General features: G+C 43.7%; 1 protein-coding gene across 7 annotated transcripts in view; it reads left to right on the top strand.

Annotated features, from left to right (window-relative positions):
* Positions 1-26,442, top strand: part of LOC105474707 (consortin, connexin sorting protein) — a 114,879-nt gene that overhangs the window by 33,867 nt on the left and 54,570 nt on the right. For 5 of the 7 annotated variants that reach the window (XR_982927.3, XM_011729528.3, XM_011729529.3 and 2 more), the window contains one exon: positions 2,959-3,388. Coding sequence is in view for 5 of the 7 variants with exons in the window: in XM_011729528.3 (XP_011727830.2) it covers positions 3,010-3,388 (379 nt within the window). In the remaining 2 variants the exon portion in view is untranslated. Of the gene's footprint in view, positions 1-2,958; positions 3,389-26,442 lie in introns of those variants that run through there. The other 2 variants (XM_071073343.1, XM_071073338.1) reach the window with 2 other exon arrangements.

Below are 26,442 nucleotides of genomic sequence, written 5' to 3'. Positions count from 1 at the left end.
GATTTTTTTGGTTTTTAGTTTTTCTTAAAGAGACAGGGTCTTGCTATGTTACCCAGGCTGATCTTGAACTCCTGGCCTCAGGCAGTCCTCTGGCCTCAGTCTCCCAAAGTGCTGGAATAACAGACATGAGCCACCAAGTCCAGCCACAGCAAGAAGTCTTAATGACTAATTTCTAAGTTTCTTAGTCGTCTGAAACAGAGTGCTCAGAATGGATATTAAACACTCCAGGAACTGAATGAGATATCGCTGTCATAAATTCATCCTTCAGCCTTCTGCAGTGATGCTGCTTAGCATCGGTCTGTTGTTAGGAACCTCATCATTTCTGGGATGTCTGGAAAAGCTGTTACTGAAGCTGCGGTAAGGCTAAGGCCTCAGTCGAGTAAACCTATCAGTGCTTTCTATCAACCTGTGAGATTTGGGAAGTAATAACTTTTATTGAGCTTTTACTGTGGGCCAAATACTCCACTAAATGCTTTACCAGCAGCGTTGACTAAGCTTCAAAAATGACTCCTTGAGGTAGGTGTTACAGTTCTTCAGTTTTACAGATGAGAAAATTGAGGCTTGTGGATGCTAAGTAACTTTACTAAAGTTGCAAAAACAGCTTGTTAAATGGCAGAGTCAAACTTGAACCCAGGTCTGCCTGCACTCTTACCCATGATGCTGTACCTCCTGGGATCCGATGTCAGGAGGAACTAGTTTCAGGTCCAGTTCCACTTCTTGCCAGGAATATGATCTTAAGTTATTTTGCCTCTTTGAGTTTCAGATTTTTCATCTAAAACCCTGTGAATACCCATGATGTAGGCTTGCTTTGAGTACTAGAAAGAAGGTATAAGGTATGAGGTTCCTGGCATAGTTTCTGTTTTGTTTTGTCTTTTGAGACAGGGTCTGGCTCTGTTGTCCAGGCTGGAGTGCAGTGGCACAATCATGGCTCACTGCACCCTCTACCTCCTGAGCTCAATTGATCCTGCCACCTCAGCCTTCTGAGTAGCTGGGACTGCGGGTGCACATTACCACATCCGACTAATTTATAAAAATGTATATATAGAGAGACAGGGTCTCACACTGTTTCCCACGCTGGTCCCAAACTTCTGGACTCAAATTATCCTCCAACCTTGGCCTCCCAAAGTGTTGGAATTATAGGTGTAAACCACTGTACCTGGTCCCTGGCACAGTTTCTGTTTCATGATAGAGCCTCAGCAAGACGTGACTGTTACCGTTTTGGGCTCTCTATACAATGCTTTCTAGTTCCACCATCCCCCGTGGCCTGTGACCTCCAGGTCTCTTGAAGGTAAAAGTAAAAGCTTATGCTTTCAATTGCAGATATGTGTTAGAATACCTCTTAATTACATAAATGGGAAAACAGCTGAGGATGTTACCAGTTTCACAGATCAGTAGAGATATGTAGTATATATTTTGAGGAAAATAATACCAGCCAGATTTAGATATTTTAGTGTCCGAGTTGCAAAATATGCTGAAAATATATGATGGTGTAACAGGACGAGCCGCAGACAAAACTCCTCCAACACCAGATTAAAGAAGGGAGAGGCTTCATTTGGCCGGGAGCGTCAGCAGACTCGCGTCTTAAGAGCCGAGCTCCCTGAAAAAGAAATTCTTGGCCCATTTAAGGGCTTACAGCTCTAAGGGGTCCATGTGAAAGGGTCATGATGGATCGAGCAAGCGTGGGGAACGTGACTGGGGGGGCTACATGCATCAGCTAACAGAACAGAAAGTTTTGCAGGGCTTCCTCGTACAATGTCTGGAATTTACAGATAACACAAGTAGTTCAGGTCGGGGGTTAATATTATTTTTTTAGCCACCAGGGTCGAGTGGGGGTGCCAAGGCCGTCTGGCTATTTATCGTCTGTTTCTTTCTAACTTTTTGCTTTCTCCCTTTTCTCCTGTCTTCTAAACTAGGCAAAAGTGGGGGAGAGGAGGGTAGCAGGAGAAGCGGTGGTCTCCTTCCTTAATGATATAGGGAGAATATTTTATTTTGTACTTCTCATGTTTTTAAAGACTGTACTTTATATACATGTTTCTAAAGATTAAGCGTTTCTACTCATTAAGTTGAAGAATCTTTAGAAGTCCTCTCACTGAGGTTTTTTTCCAGAATTACTGGAATATTTCTTTCATACCTATCATTTTTCTTAAAATGTAATATACTTTTAGATAATAAGAGGAGATAAAAGATGACTGATAAAGGGCTTGCAGTCTGTTTTGTTAATTTTAAAAATATTATTGGTATTCTTCAAGCAGATTTAGCTTTTCTTCTAGTTCTCCACTAAGAGTAGCCTAGAGTTAACCATGGCCTTTTTTTTTTTTTGTAAGTGTTCAAAAGGATTTTGATGACAACTCTAAGGTACCTTCCAGGGCTTATTTTTAGGAAATAAAAGAGATAATGATAGTATAAATATATGCTACCCAAACTTCCCCTCACATACTTTTTTCTAGGTTTTTTTTTAGAAAAAAATCTGTAAACATTTTCACTTCCAAATATTGCTGCTGTTTAGCCAGGGAAGAACTTATACAAGTAGCTTTCAGTTGTCTGCTAAGTGTCCAGAGATCAACATAAGAGACCAGTTTCAGCACGTAACCTATTTAACTAGTCATTTCATTAAGGCAGCGGTCCCAACCTGATGCACATTAGACTCACCTAGAGGACTTCAAAAATAGCGGTGCCTAGGTTCCATCCTCAGCGATTCCAATGGAATGGTGTAGAACAGAATTTGGGCATCCTCTCAGGTGATTATCTTGAGGAGCCAGGGTTGACTCCTATGGTATTCACGTGAGAACCAGCTGAGTTTGGGGTTGGGTTGGATATGTTGAAAGGGAATGAACTTAAGTCATTTCCTTCTCTTGCCTATTTACAGTGAAACAACCTAAGAGGAGGGGAAAATCAGAGATCACTGAGAATCTGCAAAGGTTAGAAAATGAAGTAGCTCTTTTCTTTTTGTCATTGTAGACATGGAAGGTCTTTAATATAACTTTAAATGGTTCAGCAAAGGATGCTCTAATGGATGACAGCGATACTCCTACATATAATCTGCAAATAGAACCACAAGATGGATGTCATCCTGGTGACAGCGTGGAAAGGAGTGTGACCTGCCTGCCTTCTGCATCAGATGAAAATGAAAATCAGCTTGATGGGGACGGGCCTGAGCATCTGACCAGCAGCGACAGTGCAATGGGAAAGCCCCAAGTGTCTGAGCAGGACAGTCTCAATAATAATGAAAGCTGCATATTGAGCTGCGAGGTGGCCGCAGGTGAGGACTCAGAAAACACCCTTTGTGAAGGCTCCAGAGATGAACAGGCCTTCTTGGGAAAGGACAAAAAAATACCTGGAAAAAGAAGTCCAAGAAGCAAAAAAGGGACTGCTAAGAAGATACCACCAGGTATTTTTTAAAATAGTATTTATTCTCTTCTTTAATTAATTAAAAATGAACCTCCTTCCCCTCCCATACCGTCTTTACTGTCCTGCATCTTGCTTCTTTCTTAAGCTATTCTGGAGCTAGTTCCACCATAGCACAAGTAGATCCAACTGAGTGATATTCCGTGCGTGTGATACGTCTCCACACTGTTCCACTGTATGGGTGTAACACAATTTTTTAAATCACTTCCTTATGGCCCTTCCCAATCTTTTACTATCATAAACAGTGCTAAGGCCGGGTGCGGTGGCTCACACCTGTAATTAGCACTTTGGGAGGCTGAGGTGGGCGGATTACCTGAGGTTGGGGATTCAAGACCAGCCTGGCTGACATGGTGAAACCCCATCTCTACTAAAAATACAAAAAATTAGCTGGATGCAGTGGCGGGCGCCTGTAATCCCAGCTACTCTGGAGGCTGAGGCAGGAGAATCGCTTGAACCTGGGAGGCAGAGGTTGCGGTGAGCCGAGATCGTGCCACTGCACTCCAGCCTGGGTGACAGAGCGAGACTCCGTCTCAAAAAAAAAAAAAAAAAAAAGTGCTGAAATTGACATCCTTTGTATATGTTTTCACATTAGGTACTTTAAATATATGCAGTCTCCTCCTTTATAAGTTAGACCATTTTCTACCAATATCAACTTTAAAAATTGCCTTCTGTCATTCCTGTGGCTTTGACCTCTAACCTGTGAGTTTAGATGCTAGTATGACCTCTTCATAGATCTTTCCATCTCATTCAGCAGGTAAATAAAGTACATGAACATATATTAATATACAATTTAATATGTAGTGTTGAATAAGACATCTGTTCTAATTATCTGTATCACTTTGGTTAAAAAGTAATTCAGAGTATTTCTCATTTGTGTATGCAGTTTGGCAGTTGAAGTTTAGAGCTATGGAATTTTTGGCCTGAATCACAGGGCCCCCTTGGGAAAAGGCAGCCTCTGGTTATTTTTGATCAGAAACACGTGAGCCTAGAAAGTTTTGGTATGCCCTAGACTGGATTCCTTAGTGTAGTATCACTTTACGCAAGCCAACAGATTTTACATCAGACTCTAGTGAACTAAGTGGAATGTCTCTTCATCTTCTGTTCTCTTCTTTGGTTAATTAGAAATATATCTGTCTATATCATATTTTTTATTTGTATTTTTAAAATTTGAAGTAAAATACAAAACTTTTCAGTTTCTTTTTTTTTTTTTTTTTTTTTTTTGAGACGGAGTCTCGCTCTGTAGCCCAGGCTGGAGTGCAGTGGCCGGATCTCAGCTCACTGCAAGCTCCGCCTCCCGGGTTCACGCCATTCTCCTGCCTCAGCCTCCTGAGTAGCTGGGACCACAGGCGCCCGCCACTGCGCCCGGCTAGTTTTTTGTATTTTTTAGTAGAGACGGGGTTTCACCGTGTTAGCCAGGATGGTCTCAATCTCCTGACGTCGTGATCCGCCCATCTCGGCCTCCCAAAGTGCTGGGATTACAGGCTTGAGCCACCGCGCCCGGCCAAAACTTTCAGTTTCTACAAATTAATCCATATTTATTCTATAAGGTAATTTGAAAACTTTTTAATATAATTCATAATCTGGCTTTCTGGTTAATGTAACTGATAATTTGGCTTTTCATGTCCCTGTATCCTTTTCTTAGGAGACTTAAAATAATTTGTAACCAGGGATATGAAAGCTTTTTTTTTTTTTTGAGGCGAGCCACGCTCTCACCCAGTATGGAGTGCAGTGGCGTGATCTCGGCTCACTGCAACCTCCGCCTCCCGGATTCAAGCAATTATCCTGCCTCGGATGATTATCCTGCCTCGGATGATTATCCTGCCTCAACCTCTTGAGTAGCTGGGATTGCAGGCGTGCACCACCACGCCCCGCTTATTTTTTTTGTATTTTTTATAGAGACAGGGTTTCACCATGTTGGCCAGGCTGGTCTCAAACTCCTGACCTAGTGATCCGCCCACCTCTGCCTCCTAAAGTGCTGGGATTAAAGGCGTGAGCCACCATGCCCCGCGAAAGCATTTCTTAAAAGATCTAATAAGCAGAGGATATTTATAGTACTATGTATATATAAATCATTCTATAACTATCATTCAAGGGCAAATTCACCAGGCCTCTCAATCCGATTTTGTGGTTTTCTTTTCTTTTTTTTTTTTTTTTTTTGAGACGGAGTCTCGCTCTGTCACCCAGGCTAGAGTGCAGTGGCGCGATCTCTGCTCACTGCAAGCTCCGCCTCCCGGGTTCACGCCATTCTCCTGCCTCAGCCTCCCGAGTAGCTGGGACTACAGGCGCCCACAACCACGCCTGGCTAATTTTTTGTATTTTTAGTAGAGACGGGGTTTCACCGTGGTCTCGATCTCCTGACCTTGTGATCCGCCCGCCTCGGCCTCCCAAAGTGCTGGGATTACAGGCGTGAGCCACCGCGCCCGGCTGTGGTTTTATTTTCAAGACAGCGTTTCATTCTGTCACCCAAGCTGAAGTACAGTGGCATGACCGTGGCTGTCTGCAGCCTTGACCTCCCAGGCACAAGAGAGTCTCCCACTGCAGCCTCTGGTAGCTGGGACAACAGGCGTGTGCCACCATGCCTGATGAATTTTTCTTTTATTTTTATTTCTGTAGATAAAGGATCTCTCACTGTTGCCCAAGCTGATCTTAAATTCCTGGCCTCAAGCAATCCTCCTGCCTAGGCCTCCCAAAGTGTTGGGATTATAGGCATCTTATGATGTAAGAACTGATGCTTAGTTGCATATCTATGAGTCAGTCATAGCTTTAAGATTATGAGTCCTTTTACTCCTCCCTTCCATGACCTTTATTCCACTTTCCTTAGGTGTGATTATATTATTATTATTTTTATTTTAGAGACAGGATCATGCTACCTTGCCCAGGTTAGTTTCAAACTCCTGGGCTCAAGTGATCCTTTAATCTCAGCTTCTTGAATACCTGGGACTACAAGTGTGCACCACTGGGCCTAGCTTATAATTTAAAGTTATTTAGTATTTAGAATACTGTGACTCACTATCCGCTAATGCATTTGAAACATATGATTTATAAAATCTAGGGATAGTCTTTATACAGCTTGCTTTAAACATCATTTTCTATATCTTATATAAAGTGAGTTTAAGAGAGTGAGAAAGGCCAGACCTGGTGGCTCACACCTGTAATCCCAGCACTTTAGGAGGCTGACAGGGCGGATCACTTGCAGGAGTGACCAGCCTGGCCAACATGGCGAAACCCCATCTCTAAAAAAATACAAAAATTAGCTGGGCCTGGTGGCATGCACCTGTAGTCCCAGCTACTCAGCAGGCTGAGGTGAGAGAATGGTTTGAGCCTGAGAGGCGGAGGTTGCAGTGAGCCACGATCCTGCCACTGCACTCCAGTCTAGGCGACAGCACCAGACCTTGTCTCAAAGGAGTAAGAAGACAGAATCAGGAGTTATAAAACCCACGTACAAATCTTACGATTTTAGGTCACTTGGTGAGACTGAAGCAGTCTCTACTTCGTTGTTTTCATCTGTATAATGATGATGTTCATCTACCTAAATCTATGAAATTCCTTTTTAAGCTGTGAGTTTCTTAGATTTCATAGTAGAGGTGGTATACTCTATACTTGAATAAAATTTGGTGATTCGCCTCTAGTGCATCTATAGGGTTTTTATGTTTTAGAGATACATTTTTGTTTGTCTTTTAAGTTTTGTTGATAAATTAAAAGAAAGGAGACTGCTGTCTGCCCGGGCTGGCCGTGGACGAGGCAGGACTGAGTGTCCTGGGGTGAGTTAGCAGGGCATGGGTGTTTGAGATGGGGGGCCCTTAATTTGAAACTGAATAGGATTATTTTGGGTGTGGAATTAATCCTTTGTAGATGTGGAAGAGACCTAGAATGGGAAGAAGCTTTAGTATTGCCTGGAAAGCTTCCCTCAGAGTTTAGTTGCTGGGACCCCATCCTGAGAACTCGCTTCAGCCTGTCCTCTCTCAGTACGTATCCGTCACCCGGTCTAAGTAGTGTTGTCTCCCTGTGACTTCTCTAGTCAGTCTATTTCTCTCCATCTTCACTGCCACAGTTCAGCATCATCTTCAGCCAGAGTACTGCAAAAGCCCCTAAATTTGTTTCCCATCTTGCTTCCATCCTCCATGTCAAAAATAAAGCAAAGAGTTTACACATAGGAGTTTAGACAAGGACGTGTTTACTCTGTTTTTTCGGTTAAATTCTTAGATCCTAAGTAAATAAAGTTTCAAAATTTTCAGACGAGTACTTTTCTAATAATTGAATAGCTTCTCAAATGTGAAATGACATGTAAAACATGACATTCAGTTGCAAACGGAAATGCAGTTTTTTGTAGGTAGGTGCTCTTGTAACACTTTTTAGACAATATAAAATATAAAAATAAAGAAAAGACAAAAAAATAGAAAATGTAAAATAAAGTAAATTTATTCACTCTTATGCTCCCTTACCTGGTTTAATTTGTAGTAATTTTTCAGTTACTACTGTCCAAAGGCTAGTACTGGAAAAAAAATGATAGTGCAGGAGCCTTGTTACTGAAAGTCGTGTTACTATTAGGAGACATGTCACTATTTATGGGTTTGCTGGAGGCAGTATTTGTGTCAGTGGCGAAAACCTTGATCTTAGCCTCGGGGAAGTCCACTTGTCATTATATAATGAGCTTTTTTTTTTTCCTTAAGAGAATTGAATCCCCTTGATATGGTTAATGAAGCACGATTTCAAGCTGTGTTACAACAAGTTTTCACTGTCGGGCGGTCGCGTTGGCTCATGCCTGTAATCGTAGCACTTTCAGAAGCCACTGCGGGAGGACTGCTTGAGCCAAGGAGTTTGCGACCAGCCTGGGCAACACAGGGAGCCCTCATCTCTACAAAAAGTAAAATAATTAGCTAGGCATGGAGGCACGCACCTGTAGTCCCAGCTACTTGGGAGGCTGAGGTAGGAGGATCACAGCAACACTGCACCCCAGCTTGGGAGACAGAGAGAGATCCTGTCTCAAAAAAGAAAAAGAAAAAATTTTTCACTGTAGTTAAAATGGCAAAGCTTTAGGTAAATATTATCCTAAAAACTAATGGCCATTATTTATTTATTACTATTTTTCACATTACTTCTTACCTGGGGGAGAAAAACAATGGAACTTAATGTTTGTTTTTTTTTTTAACAGCTTTATTAAGATGTAATTCATTTACATACAATTCAGCTACTTAAAATATGCAATTCACTGATTTTTGGTCTACTCACAGGGATGTGTAACCATCAGTAGTCAATTTTCGCATGTGTTTTTCACCACACAAAGGAGCCCTTACATATTAGCACCCACTTCTTACTTCCACTTAGACATCACAACCCGAGGCAACCATTAATCTACTTCCTTTTTCTATAGATTTGTCTACTCTGAACATTGCATATCGGTGGAATCATGCAATAGATGGCCTTTGACTGGCTTCTTTCACTTAACATGTTTTCATGGTTGACCCATTTTGTAGCATGTATCAGGACTTTGTTCCTTCTTGTGGTCAAGGAACATTCTGTTGCATGGATAGACCGTATTTCATTTAGACATCAGCTGAGGGATGTTTGGGTTGTTTCCGTTTTTGACTGTTCTCCTGTGAACGCTGGCATACAAGTTTTCATAGAGACATATGTTTCCATTTCCCTTCGTTATATATTCTAGGAGTAGAATTGCTGGATCATATGGTCACTTTATGCCAAACAGTTTTCCAAAGCAACTGCACCATTTTACGGTCCTGCCAGCACTGTATGAGGGTTACAGTTTCTCTACATCTTCACCAACACTTGTTAATATCTATTTGGTTGTCTCCATGTAGTTTTAAAAAAATTGTAATTCATATACCATAAACTTCACCTTTTTAAAGGGTAAATTTAGTGGTTTTAATATATTCACAAAGTTGTACAATCTAATTCCAGAACATTTGATCCTCCAGGAAGAAATGATGTACCCATTAGCAGTCACTCCTCATTCTTCCCTTCCCCAACCCCTGGCAACCACTGTCCCGTAAATGTTATATATTTGCATGAGACAAGTTTAGATTATGTGTTTTATGGTTGTCATAACAACGTTAGATGTTTACTCAGTACCAGTCACCACAGTATCGAAGCATTTGACAAAACAGTTCAGCAAATGGCGGGAAGCCAGAAATAGGCAGCACATGGAAACTGGGAAGGGAAGACCTTTCTCAGTTGACCTGACACTGTCAGTGCCCTGACTTGTTTCTCGGGAGGCCTTCACAGTGTGGCCAGCTGAAGGATGACAGGGAGGCTAGAACCTTAGGAAGGATCTTAGAGCCTTAGAAAGCCTGCAGTCAGGCTGGTGTAGTGAGAACAAAGACTTTGGATTTGAATCTTGGTTACTTGAGTCTTGGTTCTGCCTGTTTTTACCTGTATGATCTTAGAAAAGGAACTCATTTCCCTGAACCTCTTTTTCTCATCTGTAAGGAAGGCTGATCCTACATATCTTGCAGGATTGTCCTTAGAATGAACCGCTCTGTATGTAAACCTCTTTATAAAGCACCCAGCATAAAATAGGTTCTTCTAAATGGTGGCAGTTGTGTTTATGTGTGTCACAAGATGATATTTATTTACTTATTTATTTAAGACAGGGTTTTATTCTGTTACCTAGGCTGGAGTACAGTGGCGTAATCATGGCTCAAAAACATCCTCGAGGCCGGGCGCGGTGGCTCAAGCCTGTAATCCCAGCACTTTGGGAGGCCGAGACGGGTGGATCACGAGGTCAGGAGATCGAGACCATCCTGGCTGACACGGTGAAACCCCGTCTCTACTAAAAGATACAAAAAATTAGCCGGGCGCGGTGGCGGGCGCCTGTAGTCCCAGCTACTTGGAGGCTGAGGCCGGAGAATGACGTGAACCCGGTAGGCGGAGCTTGCAGTGAGCTGAGATCCGGCCACTGCACTCCAGCCTGGGCGACAGAGCGAGACTCCGTCTCAAAAAAAAAAACAAAACAAAACAAAAAACATCCTCGAGTTCCCAGGCTCAGGTGATTCTCCCACCTCAGCCTCCCCGGTAGCTGAGACTACAAGCGCATGCCACTACGCTCAACTAATCTTTTTTTTTTTCTTTTCTTTTCTGTTTTTTGTTGTTGTTGTTGTTGTTTTTTTTTTTTTTTTTTGTAGAGACGGGCTTTCGCCATGTTGCCCAGGCTGGTCCTGAATTCCTAGGCTCAAGCCACCCACCAGCTGTGGCCTCCTGAAGTGCTAGGATTAGAGGCATGAGCCACTACACCAGCCACACAAGATGATTTCTGAGTGGCATGAGTGGGAGCACCATTAACCAAAATTAAGAAATTAATTTGATTTGACTTTAAGTCCATTTGCCTCTTTTGTCAGTACTTTTTTTATTTCCTAGGAGCTTTTTAATACTGTCTCTTCAGGCGTACCTATCCCTGCCCCACTCCCCTAATGTACATTCCTAAAAATATATTTTCAGTTCCATACTGGTTTAATGTCAGATGCAACAGGCTTTTTGGGATGTTAACTGATATCTAAAGTAATAACTAGTAATGCCATAAAATAGGAATCCCCAAAGGCCTATTTGCATTTTTATGTATTGACTTCAGCTATAGTAGAACATTGATAACTGGCCTGTAAGTCAGCTTTATGGAGTCAGTTGGGTAATATCTGTACTGGCCAGAGCTGAGATCCCTGGGATTGGTGGGGACTGTGGTGAACAGGAGTCTACATCATGCCCTACCTAAGTGCATTCAAATTTTTAAAATGTAAGTGCCTGACTAAGCCCCTGTAAGAGGAACCGTAGGGGCTAGGGTTGATGTTTTGTGATTGTAACCCATTCTACTCAGTAGGTAGATAAATGGACAGTTTAACTCCCTTACAGACTACACACCATACTTTCAGAATTCAGGAGTCCTGGTTCACCTTATTTCTGCTCCCAGTAGATGTTCCACCTCTTTTAAATTAACGTTTCTTTGGACAGTGACATGCAGAAACAGCCTCTCATTTTACTCTCCCTTCATTAAGGGACTGATCGATGAAGGCAGGTCCTGTCTTTTCTGAAGCTCAGCGAGTAAGAATAGAATAAAGAGTTCCTGATTTATACGGAGTCAAATAATTTCACAATCGGGAGAGACTTCAAGGTCGCTAGCCAAAACTGTCTTAGGAAAAAAAAAAAAAAGGCCCAATATTAAAAGTGTATTCGTTTTCTATTGCTACCGGACCAAGTTACCACAAATTTAGTGGCTTTAAACACACACGACACAAATGTATTATCTTACAGTTCTGTAGATCAAGAATCTGACATGGTTCTTACTGGGCTCACATGAAGTTGTTAGCAGGACTGCGTGTCCCTCTCCGGACGTTCCCTGGGAGAGTCTGTTTCCTTGCCTTTTCCGGATTCTAGAGGCTTCCCACATTCCCCAGCTTCTGTTACCCTTCCTCCGTCTTCAAGGCCAGCAGTGGCTTTGAAGTGAGCCCAAGTCCTCACATTGCATCACTTTGACCAGGTGACGCTTCAGCCTCTCTCTTCCACGTTTAAGGTCCCTTGTGATTACACCGGGTCCTCCCAGATATTGCAGGATAATCTCCCCTTTTCCAGATGAGCTAGGCTGGGCACAGTGGCTCACACCTTTGACCTTTGGGAGGTCAAAGCGGGGAATATATTTATAAGTTCTGGGTATGGGGACAGGGACGTCTTTGGGAGCTGTTATTCTGCCTACCACAAAAAGATTTTAATTAATATAGACTGGATGATAACATTACATAACAGAATAATTCTTCTGACATTGCTTTGTAGACCCGTATAGGATTACTTAGTCAGCAGATATTTATTGAGCATTATATGCTGGGCACTATAAAACTGCAGGTGCACCTCCCCTTCAGTTTTGTGTGCTCAAGTGAGGGAGCCACGTAACTAACATGCGCAGTCTAGCAAGATGGGAGTCATAAGTAAGCACATGGTCGTGGAGGTAACCTGTCCTGGAGAGTTAGAGAAGGTTGTCAGGAGGAGTTGGTATCTAAGCTGAGTTAGGACAAATAGGTGCTAGTGAAGTAAAAGCAATGGGGACGAAGAGGAGAGGAAGGACGTCAGAGATGGCAGGCGCACCGTGGACTAGAGCTCACAAGACAAGAAGAGAGTATCCTACGTTTCAGCACCTGCCAATATTCCTGCTTGAGCAGAATAAAAGGAAAGAGTGGATCAAGGGGAAAGAGTAGAGAGTAGAGCGATAAGCCGGGCGCGGTGGCTGAAGCCTGTAATCCCAGCACTTTGGGAGGCCGAGACGGGCGGATCACGAGGTCAGGAGATTGAGACCATCCTGGCTAATATGGTGAAACCCCGTCTCTACTAAAAAATATTAAAAAAAAAAAAAAAACTAGCCGGGCGAGGTGGCGGCGCCTGTAGTCCCAGCTACTCGGGAGGCTGAGGCAGGAGAATGGCATAAACCCGGAGGCGGAGCCTGCAGTGAGCTGAGATCCGGCCACTGCACTCCAGCCTGGGTGACAGAGCAAGACTCCGTCTCAAAAAAAAAAAAAAAAAAGAGAGTAGAGCGATAAAGAGATGGAGGCTTAGAAGATTAGCAAAGTCCAGCTTATAAATGGTTTTTAACATTACCAGTTTGGGCCTTAACAACAGGTTTGAATAAGGGAATGACATGCTATGAATTGCATTTTTTAGAAGATTCCTCGGTCTGCAGTGTGGAGAATTGGTTGGAGCAGTGCGAGATTAGAAACAATACACAGTTAAGGGGCTTTTACAATAATCTCTGCAAGAGATGCTGGTGATCTCTAATGAGTAGCTGTACAGCTGGAGAGAAGTCAGTGAATTCAGAGTTACTAAGGAGGTGGAATTAACAGGACTGGATCATTAATTAGATATGAAAAAAAGAGTCCAGGATAATCTAATTCCCAGTTATCTGGTTTAAGCACCAGGATGCTTGATGATGCCATTTATTGATTTATTGAGCATAGGAATACAGGGAGAGAAAGAGCAAGTTTGGAGAGAAGAGAGTAGAAGACAGTGTTGTGCTTTTGGATCAGGTGTCTGGGGTCTCCTCGACGTCTAAATAGATATGTTAAACAAGCTTCTGGCCTAGAGTCAGGCCCGTGATGTTGGCTAGAGATGCAGACTTGGGAGAGCTGCTAGAGAGGGCCTCAAAAGTGACCTCCTCTAACCTCTTAGATTCTATGGATGAGGAAGTTAAAGGTTTAACTGAGAAAATACGTTGTTCATTTTTGCAGGAGAGAGAATTCGAATTAGGATGTGAATCTCAGGCTCCTAATAAGCTAGAATGTGTGTGTGTGTGTGTGTGTGTGTGTGTGTGTGTGCAGGACTCTGTGTTTTCAGCTGAGTCCTACTTCTCCCACTAAACAATGAGACACCAGCCACGGTGGCTCACACCTGTAATCCCAGCACTTTGGGAGGCCGAGGCAGGAGGACTGCTTGAGTCAAGGAGTTCAAGACCAGCCTGGGCAACACAGTGGGACCTGGTCTTTACAAAAAATAAAAAAATTAGCCGGCATGGTGGCATACATCTGTAGTCCCAGCTACTCAGGAGACTGAGGCAGGAGAATCACTTGAGCCTGGGAGGTCAAGGCCATAGTGAGCCGTGATCACGCCACTACACTCCACCCTGTGACAGAATGAGACTCTGTCTCAAAAAATTAAAAAACATACAAAACAATGAGGTTCTGTTGGTGGGGTAAAAATGATAATGAGCCACCAACTGTTACTGATTTTTTCTATTGTGGAAATATTTGCCAAGCATTAGGAATACAGTAAGGACAAAGCAGATCTGCGCTTCCCCTCCCAGACCCCTGGTGGAGTCCAGTGGGAAGGCAGGTATTAAATTAACGACCTGGCACAGTGGCTCACGCCTGGAATCCTAGCATTTTGGGAGGCTGAGGTGGGTAAATCACCTGAGGTCAGGAGTTCGAGACCAGCCTGACCAACATAGAGAAACCCCGTCTCTACTAAAAATACAAAATTAGCCGGGCGTGGTGGCGCATGCCTGTAATCCCAGCTACTCAGGAGGCTGAGGCGGGAGAATCACTTCAACCTGGGAGACGGAGGTTGCAGTGAGCCGAGATCATGCCATTGCACTCCAGCCTGAGCAAGAGCGAAACTCCATCTCAAAAACAAAATAAAATAATAAATTTAATACAATTATTGCAAGGGTGTATAGTCTGCTTGCTTCTAGAACTGACGCATGTTCACTGTGTGTGGAATGGAATGGAGAGAGCAGTTTGGAAGATGGTAGGAGATGGGTTTTGAAGTATTACCTCTTGGGTATTCTGAATGCTAATGAGAGAAAACCCTTTAGTGGAAAGCCTAGTTAAGGGTTGAGAGTTGGGAGTAACATACCACCTACTTATAAGAGGACCCTAAACTGATGGTTAGAAGGATAGAAATGCATTCCCAGCTGTTATGTAGCTCTTTCCGATAGACTGCACCGTTTCCAGGAGTGTTGGGAAAGTACAAACGTCAGAGAAGGGAACAACAGAATATACTAAAAAAGCAGAAAATCAAAGAATTATGCATGGTCTGCATATTAGCTTTCTCTTGCAGCATAACAAAACTCAGCAGCTGAAAGCAGCAAACATGTATCATCTCATGGTTTTTGTAGGTCAGAATCTGTGTGGCTTAGCTTGGCGCTTCTCACTTAAATCTCTTATGAGGTTGCAGTCAAGGGTTGGCCAGGGCTATAGTCATCTCAAGGTTTGATAGAGGTTGGATAATCTGCTTCCAAGGTCACATGGTTCTTGGCAGGCCTCAGACCCCTGCCATGTGGCCTACTCCACAGGGCTGCCTTACACCATGACAGCTGGCTTCCTCCAGGGCTAGCAGTCAGAAAGAGAGAGAGCACTCAACCTGGGAGTCATACCTTTTTAATGACCTAATTTTGGAAGTGATATTCCATCACTTCTGCATATTCCTTTCATTAAAAGCAGGTTACTGGGTCCAACTTGTGCTTACAGTAGGGGGTTGTATAAGGGCACGAATACCAAGAGGCAGGGATCACAGGGGCCCATCTTAAAGGAGGTCTGCTGCAGTCTGCCAGGAGAAAGTCGATGCCTCAGATTGTGGCAAGAGCCCCGTGAGAATATGTAATGGCAATTCTATTCACAGTTCCTTTTTTCCTCTGAACACCTTTCCTGAGATTGCGGGTGGAACCCAGGATATATGATGGTACAGACAGCCCAGTTAGATAGTTTTCTTTTTGTCTATTTTTTTAAATCATTTTAGTCATGCTGTTAAAATGCAACATCTCTGCAGAGAAAAGGTGAAAAAGAAGAGAATTACAATCAATCAGACCTTTCAAATTCTGTCCAAAAAAACAGCATTCTCTAAGTCTCAGTAATGAGTTAGGTATTTTTTAAGTAATGTGATATTTTATGTGCAGAAAAATTAAGAAATTAAAATTAAGAAATTTACCTCCAGATGCATGTATTTATGCAGTGACATACATATTAACCTAGACAAATGAAGACTTTGTAAAAGTTTTTAGATATAAGAATATTTTATAGGCTATATTTTAAAATATGGTTTTTAAAATTGATTTTATAGGACTCAGATTAGTGGAAGCTTAATGGAAACGTAACCTTAGGTGGGAGTTTACTGACTCTTGGCTTCTCAGTTCTTTACTGTGAAAGTCAAACTTCCCAATGTTTAATAGTTTTTTAAATAGTCACCTTTTGTTTTTCTATTTACTCCTTTTGTTTTAGTGGATCACGATCCCTACAAAGAGTGACTGTTTTATCTTCATTTGTTTAAAATAATAGTTTCTAGGCATCACTGATAGGGTCAGAACTACAATTGATTAAGAGATTTTTTGTTGACTTGTTTTTTAAACGAAGTTGTATGCACCTGCCTCTTAATTTGTAAAAGGCACACAAGTGAACATTTGAAAATGTCACACAAGTGAAAAGCAGGCAGAGGTTATATGCATGCAATAGAGCACTATTTGGCAATGAAAATGAATGAAATCCTAATACATGCTATAACACAGATGAATGTTGAAAAGGTGCTACGTGAAAGAAGCTGTACATGTGAAATGTCCAGAACCGTCAAATCTACACGGACAGGAAGTAGATTAGTTGGCTGCATAGAGCTAGGGAGGCGGTAGGGGGCGGGGTGACAGCTGAAGAATGGGAGATTTCTCGTTCGGGTAATAAACGTTCCAAAATGTAACATGGTGATGGTCGTGCAACACAACATGTTAAAGTAAAGCCCCTGAATTATGTATTATGAGAATTATATCTCAGTAAAGCTGTTAAAAGAAAAAAAGGCCGGGCGCGGTGGCTCACACTGTAATCCCAGCACTTTGGGAGGCCTAGGCAGGTGGATCACTTGAGGTTAGGAGTTCAAGACCAGCCTGGAAACGTGGTGAAACCCCATGTCTACTGAAAACACAAAAATTAGCTGAGGATGGTGGCGCGTGCCTGTACCATTATAGGCGTGAGCCACCCCGCCCGGCTACTGGAGAGGCTGAGGCAGGAGAATTGCTTGAACCTGGGAGGCAGAGGTTGCAGTGAGCTGAGATCACGCCATTGCACTCCAGCCTGGGCCAAGAAGCAAGACTCCATCTCAAAAAAAAATAAAAAATAAAAAATAAAGGCAAGGCTTGGTGGTAGTTGGTTTGGTGATATGCAGAAATGGTATAGTTATTTGTCTCCACAAAATTTAAAAATTACTAGTGTAATGGAAATTGATGTAACAATTTTCTATAAACTATAATAAAATGCCATTAAATGTGTTTCTCTGTGCCTTTCTTTTGACCTGTTGAAAGTTCAGAGTTAACCCCTGGGCTTCTAATGCTTACGTTCTTACATGATTTCATTAATTGCAAAGAGAATCTCTGATGTCAGTAGCTTTTAGAGAATTACAGAATATTAAAGGAGGGGGCTTTTAAGGAAAATTTCACTGTTTGGTTTGCTTTGGCTATTAGACTTTCCCCCTTCTCCCACAAACATATATTTATTATTATTATTATTATTATTATTATTATTTTGAGATGGACTCTTGCTCTGTTGCCCAGACTGGAGTGCAATGACACGATCTCCGCTCACTGCAACCTCCGCCTCCTGGGTTCAAGTGATTCTCTTGCCTCAGCCTCCTGAGTAGCTGGGATTACGGGCATACACCACCATGCCTGGCTAATTTTTTGTATTTTTAGTAGAGACGGGGTTTTACCATATTGGCCAGGTTGGTCTCGGACTCCTGACCTCGTGATCCGCCCGCCTCGGCCTTCCAAAGTGCTGGGATTACAGGTGTGAGCCACCGCGCCCGGACCATTATTTTTGTTTTGAATTTAAATACGTGCCTTTATGTTTGTTAGAGAAACAAAATATGTGTATTTTCAGGCATACAGGAAAATCATATACTTCTAGTAAGAAAATCATGTGCTCTCTTATAGGGTCATGTAAATTTTGAGAATTTTTTTATTATAGAGAACCAAGGAATATTTTCTATTTGATAGTTGATGAATTCAGTGTGCTTGGAATGAACAGGGAAAATACGGTAAAATTTAACCATTTTGATGTTAGCAAAAGTCAGTGTACTTCCAATGGATAAACAATGTATTTAATCGGATTTGAAAAATCCAAATATGGTGCTTGAGTTGTTTGTGGACCTGGATAAGTAGTTTTGAGGATTTGGCTAGGCATGGTGACTCACACCAGCATTTTGGGAGGCCAAAATAAAGAGTGGCTTGAGTCCATGAGTTAAAGAACAGCCTGGGCCGGGTGCGGTGGCTCATGCCTGCAAGGCTCTAACATGGGCTGGAACCCCGGAGCGCACTAGAAGACGGCCCAAGGCCGTGTGGAGCAACACGCTGTTTTAATGAGCACGTGGGTGCAGACGGGCTGAGGCCTAAAATGGGGCCTCAGCCCCACGTGAGGATGGGGCCGGAGTTTTACGGTCTCCTGTAAACAGGAAGTGTCCCTGTCTGATGTAACTGCTACGTGGTACCCGGATGGCCTCTCTCCATCCTCTGGGATAGGTGTCTTCCGGCCAGCCCTCTTCCTGCTTCCGCTGTCTCACTGAGGCACGCTGCTGGCGGAAGTGGCCTTGCGCCTCGGGACGGGGCCTGAGAAGGGAGGAGTTACTCATCCCCCCAAGCTTTCAGGCCCCGCGGAGAATCGTTCATTCCTGTCTGTCTTCTATAGAAGAGGGAAGAGGGACGACTTTCTCAATAACTACTTTAGGCATAACATAGGGGGTGGCGTGGGCACCTCAGAAACAAAAGAGAAAACTTAATTTTGGGGATTCTTGAGAGACAAGTTGGCATCCACCGTGCCGTTGTAGCAGGAGCATCGTCTGGATCGTCTGGTGGTTTACTGTGGTTTCGACAAGAGCTTTAATGGCTTTATCACTGGGATAACACAGGGGAGAAACAGGAGGACCCCAGTGAAGATGTCCGTCCCTACCAGCGTTTTACATCCTCCTAAATTAGAGAACCACCCCCTAGAAGGTTTTCCGGGTCCCATCCCTTCCAGGTTGGGACTGGTCCATGGGCTACTTTTCCGGTGTTTGAGGCGATTTCTAGAACCACTTTTCCGTTATCGTCTATGTTAAGACAGCAATTGGAGATATTAAACTTACCACAGACCCCACCCTCTTCTGCTAGTAAGTGTCTAGTGCCAGCCTGTGTTGATAAATTGCCGCGTGCATTTGGTTTTGTTGTTGCGTGAGCATTTCCAGGGCTGAGGCGGTTTGGTTGGTGATGGTCTCTAGAGCAGCCTGTGGTCTGATTATTCTATTTAGCATGTATATGGGATGACCCTGTGAACCATCCTCCGCCCAGGTGGCAGGACTGTAATATTCGATGATCCGTTGCGGAGGCCACTCGTCCTCTTGCCATCTTTGGCTTCCTCCTACCTTTAAGGACTGTTTTTCTCTGGTTATCATACACAGGGACTCTGAGGGTGTTGCCCGCCTGCTTTGGAAGTAAAAGGAATCCGGGTTTAATTGTGGCTAGGCAGCAAGTACCTTGCCAGTGATAAAGTAGCCATGAGTAAGCCTGGGTTCCACATAGCCACAGAATCCATCAGGGGCAGTCCATCGTAGGCTGGTGTTCGTGGTATTGTCGCATAGTGCACTTAGGCGGGGGTGTGCGGCCGAAGGGTTAGTAGTGTTTGTACAGTTCCAGGCCTTTGTCGACGAGACGCAATTGAGGTAGCTTAAGTTAGAAGGAGACCAGGCTCCGGGGGGTAACCTTGGCCACCACTCAGCTGTGGAGGTGTTGACTGTTAGGGTTTGGTGACAGGGGTTTCGCCTAGGGCGCGGTGGGTTTTCTCAGTCCACTTGTGGGATGTTCTCGCCCTCCCTCTTACTGGGTTGGTAGGTGTCCAGGACTGCGGGCGTTCCTGAGGAGTGAAAGTGAGGCTGGGGTTTTGAAATACTAGTAATTAAGGGGGATGTCTGTGCCGTGCCACAGCCACTGTTCACTCGTACGAGCTCCCCCGCACACCCAGCGATTGGACACATTCGTGGTGAGCCAGATGTGCTTTCCTACACCTACAGACAGGTTTTTTCCTGGCTTGGGAAGGGATACGTCTGCTTGTAGTTTTTATATAGAGGGATGGATGTACCACGGGTGATTTTCTGATTTTCAGGGGAGTTAACCCCGGGAGGGCGCCAACAGACAACACAAGGCCATGTGGAGCAACACGCTGTTTTAATGAGCCCCTGGGTGCAGGCGGGCTGAGGCCTAAAATGGCGTCAGCCCTACGGGAGGACGGGCCAGGGGTTTTACAGTCTCCTGTAAACAGGAAGTGTCCCTGTGTGATGTAACTGCTATGTGGTACCCGGATGGCCTCTCTCTCCATCCTCAGGGGTAGGTGTCTTCTGGCCAGCCCTCCTCCTGCTTCTGCTGTCTCACTGTCGCACGCTGCTGGTGCAAGTGGCCTTGTACCTTGGGCCTGGGCCTGAGAAGGGAGGAGTTATTCATCCCCCCACGCTTTCAGGCCCCGGGGAGAATCTTTCAAAGCTCATAATCCCAGCACTTTGGGAGGCAGAGGAGGGGGATCATGAGGTCAAGAGATTGAGACCATCCTGGCCAAGATGGTGAAACCCCGTCTCTACTAAAAATACAAAACTTAGCTGGGTGTGGTGGCGGGCGCCTGTAATCCCAGCTACCCAGGAGGCTGAGGCAGGAGAATCCCCTGAACCGGGGAGGCGGAGGTTGCAGTGAGCTGAGATTGCGCCACTGCACTCCAGCCTGGCAACAGAGCAAGACTCTGTCTCAGAAAAGAAAACAACAACAAACAGAACAGAACAAAACAAAACAAATAAAACCCAGCCTGGACAACATGGAGAACCTGTCTCTACAGAAAAAGAATTTTTTTTTTTTTTATTAGCTGGGCATGGTGGAGGTCCCAGTTACTCAAGAGGCTGAGGTAGCAGCATCATCACTAGACCCAAGGAGTTGGAGTTTGTATGATCCTGCCACTCTGCTGTAACTTGGGCAACAGAGACTCTGTCTTTAACATTTTTTAAGATAAGAAGAGGTTTAAGAATTAGCATAACAAATTGCATGCTTGGGCTAATGTCTTACATATTTTTCGTTTTTCATAAAAACATAAAATGTCTAATCAAAGTTCTGAGAGGAAAAATAGAGAATCCAAACATTGGTGCTAATTGACATGTTCTACATAATTTAGATTCTAAATCCCAGAAATATTTATGTGTACTAATTGTGCCTTGATTAGAAAGCCTGAAGCAAGCTCTAGGAAGTGGTGGCATCACTGTAAATGCTGTGATAGACAGAGCCCATGGGTTTTCCCTGCTATTACAACCTAAGCACTAAGGGATGGGGAGCCTTGGGCCTTAACAGCCTCTTGTTGGCATGCATTTGTCAAATTCCACTGGAGTTTCTTGAAGTTCATTTTAAGACTGCCACCTGAAGTCAAGTCCAGTGGCTGTTCCTGTCTTCCCATCCCTGTATTGACATTGAAACCACCTACCCAACACTGAGGTGCGAGAATAGTGCTGCCACGTTGTGTGCCTGGTAAATTCTGGCTGTACTTTGTGTGTCACCTTATTTAATCCTTTGCCATTAGTTTACGAGAAGACAGGTTGAGTGAGTCAGGTCGTCGCTTACTTTAGGTTAACAGGGCGGCTGGACTCCAGCCTAAGCTCTTAACCGAAGTCCTGCCTCACTCCCTCTGAAGGCAGAGGATGCAGCCCAGGGGCGTGGGAGGGAACGTGGCACATGGAGCACGTGGTAATTATGTCATAAGTACATAATACATTCTTTTGGCCCGAGGTCAGGTCAGAAGGAAGTTGACTAATTCCAGATTTATTGCAGTCATAATACCTGTGTCTGGTGTTGAGAAAAAGGAAGGGATGTTTCCTGTTTGCTGCTTCGGTATGGTTAGCCAGTGAGTGGAAGTATTTAAAAGGTGAGCACTGGCCGGGAATAGTGGCGCCTTTAATGCCAGCACTTTGGGAGGCCGAGGCAGGTGGATCACCTGAGGCCGGGGGTTTGAGACCAGCCTGACCAACATGGCGAAACCCCGTCTCTACTAAAACTACAAAAAATTATATGGGCATGGTGGCGGGCACCTGTAATCCCAGCTACTTGGTAGGCTGAAGCAGGAGAATCACTTGAACCTGGGAGGCAGAGGCTGCAGTGAGCCGAGATCATGCCATTGCACTCCAGCCTGGGCAACAAAAACGAAACTCTGTCCCCCGCCCTGCCAAAAAAAAGGTGAGCATTGTCCTTCACTCTCCTTTCCATTTTCATGGCATTGATCCTAACCTTAGAGGATGAAACGTGTCAGAAAAAGGGAGTGGGGCAGAGAGATTCTCGCACAGGAACTACATCAACCGTGTGTTAAAATTTATTTCTGGGCCGGACGCGGTGGCTCAAGCCTGTAATCCCAGCACTTTGGGAGGCCGAGACGGGTGGATCACGAGGTCAGGAGATCGAGACCATCCTGGCTAACACCGTGAAACCCCGTCTCTACTAAAAAATACAAAAAACTAGCCGGGCGAGGTGGCGGGTGCCTGTAGTCCCAGCTACTCAGGAGGCTGAGGCAGGAGAATGGCGTAAACCCGGGAGGCGGAGCTTGCAGTGAGCTGAGATCCGGCCACTGCACTCCAGCCTGGGCAACAGAGCGAGACTCCATCTCAAAAAAAAAAATTTATTTCTGATCTGCCTTCCAAAATTATGCCCAAGATATGCATCAGCATTAATGGGTAAGGCGGTTTGAGGAATTCGGTTGTACAATGACTCAAAGACTTATAACGTGAAATCACAGAACTGAAGGCATTTTTTTCTGTACATAAATTTGCCATTTTAACCATTTCACTCTATAGTTCAGTGGCATTAATTACATTCATAATGTTATACAACCATCATTTGTATCTATTTCTAAAACTTTTATCTCCCCAAACAGAATCTCTGTGCCGTTAAACAATAACTCCCAGCCGGGTGCAGTGGCTCAGGCCTGTAAGCCCAGCACTTTGGGAGGCCGAGGCGGGTGGATCATGAGGTCAGGAGTTCAAGACTGGCCTGGTCAAGGTGGTAAAACCCCGTCTCTACTAAAAATACAAAAAATTAGGCAGGCGTGGTAGCAAGCACCCATAATCCCAGCTACTTGGGAGGCTGAGGCAAAGAATTGCTTGAACCCGGGAGGTGGAGGTTGCAGTGAGCTGAGATCGTGCGACTGCACTCCAGCCTGGGTGACAGAGTGAGATTCCATCTCAAAAAAAAAAAAAAAAAAAAAAACCTCCCCATTCTTTTTTTTTATTTTCTGTTTCTTTATTAATATTCTCATTTTTTCCTACATTGTCTTCCTGATTTCCTTTAGTTCTTCATCTATGGTTTCTTTTAAGACAGTTAATTTAAATCCTTTGCCCAGGAAATTCAATGTCTGTGCTTCTTCCGGAATGTTTTCTGTCCATGTATTGCTAAACTGGACATTGATGTATTATAATGTGGTAACTCTGGAAATCAGGGTCTCCCCTTTGCTCAGGGTTGGCAGTTCTTGATTGCTGAAGCCTTAGCTTGTGTTTCTTTTCCAGTCTCTCAGATCGGCTCTGTGCTCGGGTACTCCTTTAACACCTCGCCAGGTCGTTTATAACTCTGCCCCAGCCCTCACTTCTGCTCGCACGAAGTTTATGGGTCTTCTCTGGCTCTTTCTAAGCACGTGTCATGTCCTGAGCTGTCGCGTGTAGCTTTCTGAATTCTACAGTATACACAAACATTTTTGAATGCCCTGATTTCCCAAGGAAGCAATCTTCCTGACTTTTGTCCCTGGCTTTAGATTGTCTAGTTTATGTCTCAACCATAATTTTTTTGCCCCCACCTTGGCTGTGGGTTTTTGATCACCTGACAGTATTTTCCAGCAACACCTGCTGCTTTTGTGCTCTGAATGTGTTCTGAGTTTTGCAACAGAGAGGTGAGTGCCTTGTTTCAGTCTTTAGGTAGCCCCAGGCAGATTAGAGCAAACATAGTGATTTGCAAGTAAGATCTACTCTGCTCCCTTCAAAAGCAAGTACGGGAGTTCCACACTGGGAATGAGGGCTGCTGTTGAGCTGGGGAAAGGGGTGAGGTAAGGGCAAGTAAAAACACCCAAAGCTTTGCTACTCTTTTGACGTTGCCTTTCTCTTGATTCGGTGGTCACTGTCTTGTTCAGGTATACCTTTGTTTTCCAGAGTTCTAAGAAAGTTACTTCTTACAGTTCTGGATGTTGTTGTTGGGTTTTTTTTATTTAATATTTCTGTGAAGGCCTCAGAGTTTGAAACTGCCTGTTCTGCCGTTTTACTTATGACACTCAAGCCCTTTTCATTTTAGGGCTTCCAGTAGCAAGAACTATGTCCAGAGGGATGGAATTAGATCAGACTGCTCTGAAAGAGTACTGTTATTTCATATTTTTATACAAAAGCATATTTTAGATAAGGATGTCATTGATTTAGAAACTTGAACCAGTTAATCTTTGGGAAGTAATATTATCTCTGTTTTAGAGATGGAAAAAAACAGCACAGATATTAAAGTCTCAAGACAGTGGTTGAGATAGAGTTAAAATAATAGAGCTGTAGGAAAACAGTTAAACATAGAATTACCATTTAATCCAGCCATTAACTTCTAGGTATGTACCCAAAAGAATAGAGAGCAAGGACCCAAGCAGATACTTGTACACTAAGGTTCATAGCAGCGTTATTCACAGTAGCAAAAAAGGTAGAAACAATCCAGGTGTTCGTCAACCGATGAATGGATAAACAAGATGTAGTATGTACATATTAATAAATTTCAGATTTTAGAAGGAATGCTAATCTGATACATGCTACATATGGATGGATGGATGCCACAGCACAGATAAACCTGGAAGACACTGTGCTAAGTGAAAGAAACCAGACACAAAAGGACAAATATTTTATGATTTTACTTACATAAGGTACGTAGACTAGGCAAATTCATAGAGACAGGAGGTAGAATAGAGGTTTCCAGAGCTGGAGTGAAGGGGAATGAAGAATTAGTATTTTATGGGCACTGACTTTCTCTTGGGGATGATGAAAAGTTTTGGAAATGGACAGTGGTGATGATTGAACAACGTCGTGAATGTATTTTATTTATTTATTTATTTATTTATTTATTTGAGACAGAGTTTTGCCCTTGTTGCCCAGGCGAGAGTGCAGTGGCGCGATCTTGACTCATTGCAACCTCCGCCTCCCGGGTTCAAGCGATTCTTCTGCCTCAGCCTCCCAAGTAGCTGGGATTACAGGTGCACACCACCACACCCAGCTAATTTTTTGTATTTTTAGTAGAGACAGGGTTTCGCCACATTAAGCAGGCTGGTCTTGAACTCCTGACCTCAGGTGATCCACCCACCTCGGCCTCCCAAAGTGCTGGGCTTACAGACATGAGCCACCATACCTGGCAGGTATGAGGCCTTTAAATAACCCTTCCCTATCCTCAAAAATGCCCGTCAGCTTAGTTTATGTCATCAGTAACACCGCAGGTTGAATATCCCTTATCCAAAATGCTTGAGATTGGAAGTGTTTCAGATTGCAGAATTTTTCTTTGGATTATGGAATATTTGCATGTATATAATGAGATATTTTGAGGATATGACCCAAGTCTAAACACAACTTTATTTATGTTTCATATACCCACCCTGTATATAGAGACTAAAGGTAGTTTTATGCAATATTTTAAAATAATTTTATGCATGAAATCAAGCCTTGACTGTAACCTCTCATGTGAAGTTAGGTATAGAATTTTCTCCACATGACATCTTGTCAGCACTAAAGAAGTTTTAGGTTTTGGAGCATGTCGGATTTCAGATTTACAGATAAGGGATGCTTAATCTGTATCATCATAAATATAATAATTGCCACTCTTTACCTAGGCCTTGGTGTTTTCTGTGTGACATCTTTCCAGTCCCCGTTTTGACTGCAATAATTTTTTCAGTCAAATTGAATAAGACCTAATTTAAGGCCTGTCGACTTCACTAAGCTCTAACATGGAGATGACAGTTTACGTGTACCTACTGAGGTTTTCAGAGGTGGGGTTTCTTTTTTTTTTTTTTTGAGACAGAGTTTCTGCTCTTGTTGCCCAGTCTGGAGTGCAGTGGCACGAGCTCGGCTCACCGCAATCTCCACCTCCCGGGTTCAAGCTATTCTCCTGCCTCAGCCTCCCAAGTAGCTGGGATTACAGGCATGGGCCACCGTGACAGGCTAATTTTGTATTTTTAGTAGAGACGGGAGTCTCTCTCTCTTTCTCTGCAACCTCCACTTCCTGGATTCTAGCAATTCTCCTGCCTCAGCCTTCTTAGTAGCTGGGATTACAGGCATGCGCCACCACGCCCAGCTAATTTTTGTATTTTTAGTAGAGACGGGATTTCACCATGTTGGTCACACTGGTCTCGAACTCCTGACCTCGTGATCCGCCCACCTCGACCTCCCGAAGTGCTGGGATTGCAGGTGTGAGCCACCATGCCCAGCTGACTGCAATAATTTTTTATTCTCTTAATTGCTTACTAACTAGAGTACCAGCTGTGAGATTTTGCCCTTCAGCATCCAGTCACATCATTTTCCCTGTAATGCAGAGAAATG

The sequence above is a fragment of the Macaca nemestrina genome, chromosome 1 (assembly GCF_043159975.1).
Source record: "Macaca nemestrina isolate mMacNem1 chromosome 1, mMacNem.hap1, whole genome shotgun sequence".
NCBI classification, from domain to species: Eukaryota; Metazoa; Chordata; class Mammalia; order Primates; family Cercopithecidae; genus Macaca; species Macaca nemestrina.
Note: the sequence above shows the minus strand (reverse complement) of the source record. Positions and strands in the feature narration are given on the sequence as shown.